Source organism: Eutrigla gurnardus (assembly GCF_963514095.1).
Source record: "Eutrigla gurnardus genome assembly, chromosome: 16".
In the NCBI taxonomy this organism is placed as follows: Eukaryota; Metazoa; Chordata; class Actinopteri; order Perciformes; family Triglidae; genus Eutrigla; species Eutrigla gurnardus.
In genome coordinates, this window is record NC_139927.1 from 10,872,067 (window position 1) to 10,880,257 (window position 8,191).

Below are 8,191 nucleotides of genomic sequence, written 5' to 3' on the forward strand. Positions count from 1 at the left end.
ATGTACAGACTAAACGCAATACGTTTCCAGTTTAAAGTTCCATCATTTGTTTTTGCCCAAATGTTGAACGGCCAACAATTTGCACTGACGTGAGCTGCATTTCCATTATGTGAGATGCAACATGGTTGTGTCGTGCTCATGGTTGACGTGGCCAAATGCATAATAAACTACAGCTTGTCTTATCGTGCTGCATCTATTGATGAACATTTACAGCTGAGATTCTTGTTTTTAAACCTCCTTCTAGGAGGTTATGTATTCGGTTCCGTTTGGGTTTCCATTGGTCGGCAGGATAACAGAAAAACCAGCAGCCTGATTATCATCAAACTTTATGGCATGGTGAACCTGGGTAAAAAAGGAACCAATTAAATGTGGAGAGGATTGGCCACGGTCAGCGCTCTCTCAGTGCCCTTTTAGTTCATTACAGGACTCCTTGTTGGATATATTTCAGCAATCAGAAAGAGATGCATATGGAGCCAGTCTTTCAAGGCAATAAGAAAGCTACCAAAACCCCGATGTATCAGCTGGATGCTGACCTGAATGGTATTTATTTGTCTGAGGCTAGTAATTATGGTAACCTCACCATGACAGAAACACTGCATAACCCAAACCCCTTATGAAAACTTCAAGACAATACAGGAAGGTGTTAGCGTAACCAAGAGAAACAGCCTTTGGCTCGCTCCCATTACAAGCTCAGAGCTCTCTTTGCATAATAGTCTGCTGCTGTCGAGAGCTGCCCGGTAAAAGGTGAGACGAATCACAGAAGCGCAGTTCGTTTGGCACGCTGCTTATTGCCTAGTTTTGCTCGGCCATTCCTTGCACGTCTTGCTCGGACTCTGCAGTGTCCCTGCGACTGTTATGCACCAGCTCTTCAGCCTGTCTGTCGTCCTCTTCAGCCACCCTGACTACTGTCTTCCCTCTGGCGTGGCCCTGCTCCAACTTCTGAAAAGCCTGGGGAACTTGAGTAAATGGAAATTGGGCCTCCACAACTGGCAGGATCTGCAATGAACCAGCAGAAAATTATCATGAATATGAGCTTAAAATCAATCAGGAAGTAAAGTCAGGAAACAATAAAGAGATCATATTCAGACCTTCAGCATATCAGCCATAGGATACAGAGCATTTGACTTTGGCTCCTGTTTTAATGGGTTGTGGAAATTGATGAGTGGACACAGTTTGATCTTGAATCTTTGACAATTCATGCTGCTGAACTGATGGGATAAACGCCATGCAGTAAGTGCTCCAAACCAGACAAAATGTATATTTGTCATGTAATTATAGCCTGTGTTCTTTTTCCAATGCACATCACTAAGAAAGTATCGTAATCACTTTTAATCAATTTAGACGAGCAAATAGATGCAAGCTCCTGCTGCTACATCATCTCTGCTTTCATAGCTGTAAATGTGAAAAGGTGTGGGAGGGTTTCAGAATGTGATGAGGCTGGACAATCCTGTGCTAGTCCCGCAACACGAGCAGCCAGGCTTGTTATTCTGGTCAGCATCTCTTGTCGTTAACAATGAATGGGGAGCGCAGTGGCGTCACACTGGAAACCATCCACACTTCTGACTGAGAATAGGACTTGCAGAGAGAGTGTGTGTGCATGTGTGCGTTTTATGTGGTGGAGGGATGTGTGTGTGTGTGTGTGTGTGTCCGTAGCTTCCCACCGCGGGTCTGAGTTTACCGCTTGCTCGTAAGCCCCGGGACAAAAGGACAGAGGTCCCACATGCTTTTGCGAATGGCTGCTCAGCACTGTTTAAAAATCCATTCACCGTCTCCTGGCGCCTGATTCGACCCCAGAAGCCAACCGTGCAGAGTAGCACTGGGATGTTCACTGCTTAACAAAGCACCGGGGAGCCTTGACAATAGGCATGTATGGAATCTCTGGTATGTTCATATTTAATTTGCTGTGTGGCCTCCTTCCCTGCATGAATTCCACCCCTCAGATTATTCAGGCTGTGATTGGTGTGCAAATGAGAGGATTTCCATCTCGCCATTCTGTCAGCATAAGTGGTTCTGAATGACAAGTATGCCAGCATGTATGATACCAGTAATGAGACGGTACAGTACCTTCCCTGCGTCCACCAGCTTGCTGACCTCGTCCAGGGCGGGCCCATCTGGTGCATAAAACCCCCACCGATAGAAGACTCCACTTGATATTATGTTCTGAGAGGCAAATGTAGAGGAGGCAAAGATTCAGTCAGGCAGGTACGCATCTCACGTGGTATAAAAGAACACATCTGGATATTAAAATATTAAGAAGTCTGCATACAAAAGGTGCCCCAGGAGACAGACTTCGATCTCTGTGTTTTCATTATTATCACAAGGAAAAAATACCATTAGATCAAGACCGAAAGTGGAACATTAATAGAAAGTAGAAATCAGAATCGTAATATATTGAGATACAAAAACCAACCAAGACATAACAAGCCAGAACACATGTTATATGTTGGAGATACTCCAGCAATTTGTGTCACATAGAGTGAGAAGTAACATCATAGATGACATGGAAAAAATACTGATCATCACAAGATTTACAGATCATTTACCCGGAGATTATTCTTATAATGATTCCTCTACAATTATCTCTTATAGTAACTGTTTCTGTGCAGGAGAAAGCATCAAGCACAATGAGAGAAGAAAAGAAAGCACCATCTACTAATCTTGAAATTCAACACTTGATAATTGGTTCTAATGCGTTTAATGTGGCATGACTCTACCACACCTCTTTATCCCTGCTTGCTTGAAAAAAAAACAAAAAAAAACATGAGTCTTCCTGATCAGCCAGTGCTGACAAGAGGTTGAACACTAGATGGCTCAGTTGCACTGTGATCTCCCCCCCGATGAAAGGAACGCGCTGTCCAGAGCCGGGCAGTGAGGGTGTGACTGCTGTGGCTGAGCTGCGCCAAACTGACCAGCTGGCTGCCACCGTGGACAAAGGGGCCCAGAGGCTTGGCAAGAAACACACAACAACACTGGTATTTGCTGTGGGGAGAAAGCCGGCTACAATCTGCACAAACACCAAATACTGCTGGTTCAGCAGCAAACACACGCGTGCACACGCATCGCATCTAGAACGCCCACACACACACACACACACACAGTCCCATCCACACATTCCCGACTCCCAACACCGCCAGCCGTGCTGTCACCAATGCCCAGGGCAACTCGACTCAGTCCCTTAAGCAGCTCCACCCTGTCCTCGCCCGATCACGCACTTCCCCATTACACGTGCTCTCCACTCATCAAGCAGCTGGTGAGACAGGACCTGCATGCAATGACATGAGGCTTCCACCCGTGCAGGGACTCTCGATGCTCAAACTTCCTTCTTCACCTGGATACAGTCGGATGTATTACTCCGTGAAGGGTACTCAAGCCCAAAACGTTGCAAAGAGAGAATATGCTATGAAGCTCAAGAAGTCAAGTTATAACATGAATGTTCCCTCCGCATTTCAACTTCGATTTATCTGATTAACTGAACAGACATAAAACAAAAACTTCTCCAGGCTGGAACAAGTGCACGACCCATTACACAATGGTGTCTTTCCGTGCCACTGATAATTAAGTATTCCAGTTCAGTTTTAAAAAACACCTGAGGTCCACACCCATGCTAATGGCTTCATGAGAAATACCACAGTCAAAACATTTAATGAAAAATAAACAGGAAAGGGGCTGTTTGCAAGGCGAGTGGGTGTGCATGTCGGAGTTTATCGTTTGTTTTTTTTAGCTCAGCTTACCTGTATGGCCTTGCTGTGCAGGGAGAATCCAGCGTGAAACATCCCTTCCAGCAGGCCCATGGAATCGGTGTTGAGGAGTAAAGGTGTCACCAGTGTGACGTACTTTGCCCCAGACCAGGGCTTCAGCAGGCCCATTGCCCACTGCTCCGTCTCCCCACCCACGCCGTCCAAAATCACGTCAAACCTCAGGGTGCAAACACAGACTGTCAAAATTAGAGGGAGCCCGAGTGGAGAATGGTTTAAAAATACTGGAAACATACACTTCTTAGTAGGTTAGTGGTTATAACAGCATTGCATGTTTCATTATCTCAGGTCAGCATCCTACATATATTTCCAGAGCCTTGATTTAAAGAGTGCCCCTGAAAACTGTTTACTCTTTGAGCTATAACCAGGATTTACCTATTTTGTTTCAGGGGCGGGGAGAGGAGTGAACCAGCATCAACTAAGGCCTTGAGCCTGGGCTTCCATGGAAACTACAAAGCCAGTCAGTGAACAGTTGTGTCATGTTGACAAGATATTTACCACATTTGGGGGCGTTTAAAACGGGTGAAGCACGGACAATTCTCGGGGCCCTGGTTTAATTATTTTCATTAGCACCTTTATTGGAACTGGCACCGACTCTAATGATACTTTATTAGAGTCTGGGCCTGGGGCTGGTAAAGAACATTCTGCTCTGACCAATGTCATGTTACTTCAGGGAACAAACACTTTTCACAGTAACAACACATACTTCTCCATCGTTTCTAGCTGTTCCGGTGCATCTCCTGCTGTGTAGTCCACCACTTCATCGGCCCCCAGACCTCGAACAAGGCCCTCGGCATTCTGAGAGCAGGTAACCGTTACGTGGGCACCCCAGGCCTTCAATAACTAGCAGCACACAGAAGAAGAAAAGAGAAATACAGCAAGTGACCTTACACTGATGCAGGGTTTAAAGGAGTGAAACACGCAAGTGGAATACACTTTGCCTTACCTGAATAGAGAATGTTCCAACACCTCCTGATCCTCCAGTGATCAAAACTCTGGGAGGAAAAAAAAAGGAATAAATCCAGCAACCAGAGGGTCATTCAATTACTCCGTGACTTATTTCAGCAAAGCCACTTCAAGCAGTGGAAGCCTCTGGAGGTAAAAGGGGATTTACAGGATTGCAAGCTATTACATCCGAGGGGGGGCGGAGGTTCCATTAGATTACACATCAAGTTATATTCTTACAGTCTTAAGGGTTAAAGGCAGGATTTTAAACCCCTTTGATACCAATTAGAATGAAACAGAAGACTTAATGTGATGAAAATGTGTCTTATTGAAAGTATAGGTCTGCATGATTTAACAGACAAAAAGCACATTTAGAAACTACAAGACCTTAAAGAATTAAGTCGAGGTTTGTTGACCTTTTATAATAGTATTCGTGAACATCTCACTTTTTCACCCCGTTATCGTGATTCACACATCTAATAGTCTAACTTTTGTGTGTACATGGTGACTAGGAAGAAGGGTTCTATACAAGATTAGCTAGGATCAGGGCGGTGCTTGCCTTTTATTTGAAGAGCTGTCTCTGCAAAGCCCACCTGCATTGACAAGTGCAGACAGAGCAGTGTTGGCTACATAGGGGATGGATGCTGCCTCTGTGTGACTCAATAATTTGGGCTTATGGGATACCTGCAAAAACAGCCAATGGCAAGAGTTAGAAATAAATCAACATCTTTCAACTATTATTTCAAAAGCTCAGTCTCGTCATCAGATCTACTGCGAGGGCAGCTCGCTATGAGCTCATGATTAATATAGAAGAAGAAGAAGAAGAATGCAATTTGTGTCTCTGTAATTGGTGCCAGAGCAGCTCCTGCAACTAAACCAATTTAAGCCTAATTACTTCTTACACTGCAGGATTACATAACAGGACTTTCACTTCTTCCATACTTTTGTTTAACATATTTTACAATTTATACAAGAGCTGCTAATCGACTTTTTTCTTTTGTTTGAAAAAAACGGAAATCAACAACACGTAACTCCAGCAGCTCTGCGGCTCACCTCATACTCTGTAAGAGTCACAAATTCTGCCAGACTCCCTTGTTTCCATGGGGGAACAGCAGCCCAAACCTGAAGTACAAATGTGACATTTAACATGCTGAACACGCCGACTCTCATTCTCTAAATCTGATTAATCAGATATCAAACCCTTAGTCAGCAGTTCCTGTTCTTATCATTGGTTTTATTTTTAAATTGATGGAACAAAATTAGTAGATAACTGCATGCAGATTTTCTTACTGGTGTATTTTTCTTTTATTTAAATCACATTTAAGTTGAAGTTGCGTAATCACTTTCGTATCTGCAAGAAGGCAGTAATGTGGGAGGCAGCACAGTGGTCTCAATTATTCAAGTGATGAGTAGGCAGAAAGAGTTTAATCTTTCTTATAATTAAATGCCTGAGGTGGACTTGATTTGAGTTGTAGGCATTATTGTGGGCAATACGATAATGTAATGTATTCAATGTACTATTGTAGCTATTCCTTTCACTCTTAAGATTTCTGAGATTTTAACCCAACCTTTTTGGCCCATATGATGAAACTACTGACCTCCCACAGGTTCTATGTCCATGGGTTTTGATAAAATAGTGTTTGTTGTAAAGCATGTGTTGATGTATGCTGATGTGCATGCATGAGTTCCTATGATCACACTATGTTTTAAATAGAAAGCACATGCAAATTATTACTTAACACTAGTTCTCAAACATGGCAAAATCACATCACGAGAACAGTTATTATAAAGCGTTCCATCTCCTAAAAGACAGGTGAGCAGTGCAGCTCCTACCTCATCTCCTGGAATAACATGGGTGACGTCAGATCCACACTCCACCACAACACCAGACACATCACGACCCAGAATCACAGGAAACTCATTACCGTCGTTGTCCATCACAGACATCGGATCCCTTCTTAGTTTAAGCAATTTAGCTCCATAACCACCTGACAGCGAGAGAGCGAGCAGGCTCAGTGAAACATGTAATCATTGTGTTCAAAATGCCTGTTGAGGAATATCAGTCCAACACTTACCCCTCATAGATAAATCAAGAGGGTTGACGCTGGCGGCGTGGACTTTAATCATCACCTCAGTGGGAGAACTGACAGTGGGGACGGTGACTTCTTCCGTGTACTTCAGAACCTCATTAGTGCCGTACTGGTCAATGACCCAGGCTGACATAGAGCTCTGCAGCCTTGAAGGTGAACTAAAGACATGTCTCCTGGTGCACAGACTCCAGCCTGCTCTGGCTAATGTTTTCCTCGAGTGTGCAGCTTTCGCGTTGAACAGACACAGGAGCCCGGTTGACGCCATGGCTCGTACGGAACCCATTTAAATCGCCCTTCAACTGCCTGTGCTTACAAGGTCATCTTGAGAAACATTTAAGTCATTTGGAAGTACACTTGCCGTAAGTTAGCTAGCTGGCTAGCTAGGTAGCTGCGCGGCTAATGTTAGCATGCCGACGTCTTCAGCGCTCAACACGTACGTAGAAATGATAATAGGTCAAATTAATGAGCGACAACGCATTCGAGCACGCCAAGTGTGTTATCGAGTGTCACCTTAGCCTGAAATAAAAACCACCGTTACAGAAATCTGCTGCAAACACACACCCCTCTTCGGCTAGCTGCCGGCTACATAACAAGCTAACCTCTGAACTCACAACGATAGCCAATCAGAAGTCTTAGGTAAATATTCTGGCCAATGGCGAAACAGCGATACTGTTACTTGATGCTTGATGATGGACTGTTTTTTTTTTCTTTCATCATAGTGACCACATGGATAAATACGAATACATAATTTGTTTTAATAGACCTCAAATCTCAAATTCAATCTATGAGAACTATTATACTTTCTGCTTGTAAAGCTGAAATCTTTTATTACATTTTATTATAAATAGAAGCGTACATTTTATTGTTTTGTGGTAAAATTACATTGTAATGTGATATATTATATATAAAGTATAATATAATATAACAAAAATAAACGTTATCACAATTAAATTGTGCAGTAACAAACCAAAAACATCAACAAACCTAAGCCCTAATAGAGGAGGAATAATTGAATTGGACTGGCACCACTAAGGCTCAAACCCAGAAATCCATTATCTCGCAATAATAGTCTATTATCATAAAGATGCAATGAAATGCATGAAAAAATTATAACCCGATGCTTGGGCGGACCACTCAACAGTAAAGATGCTGCTGAGTGCTCCATCGACATGAGACAAATGGGTGGAGAACATGCCAGTGTAGTAAAGACTAATGGACGGAGCACACATCAGCCAAGAAAACCAAAACCCCATTTGGGGTTTGTTAATGTTTACATGATGCTTTGCAGTTAACATGGCATTAGCGTATCATGCCTTAAAGATGAATTTGAGGGAATGTGGTCACAAACAGGAAGCCCTGCATGGTCCATAGACATACAGATCATTTCGGTTGACGTTTTAA

At 43.3% G+C, this 8,191-nt stretch overlaps 1 protein-coding gene across 1 annotated transcript; it reads right to left on the reverse strand.

Annotated features, from left to right (window-relative positions):
- Positions 1 to 116: 116 nt before the first annotated feature.
- On the reverse strand, positions 117 to 7,384 carry LOC311026431 (reticulon-4-interacting protein 1 homolog, mitochondrial-like). The gene is made up of 9 exons (XM_084029998.1): positions 6,776 to 7,384; positions 6,534 to 6,688; positions 5,754 to 5,822; positions 5,260 to 5,384; positions 4,702 to 4,750; positions 4,462 to 4,598; positions 3,732 to 3,915; positions 2,065 to 2,160; positions 117 to 996 (listed from the first exon to the last, which is right to left on the reverse strand). The coding sequence occupies exons 1-9, from the start codon at positions 7,071 to 7,073 to the stop codon at positions 793 to 795; spliced, it is 1,317 nt and encodes a 438-aa protein (XP_083886124.1). The 5' UTR covers positions 7,074 to 7,384; the 3' UTR covers positions 117 to 792.
- Positions 7,385 to 8,191: the final 807 nt, after the last annotated feature.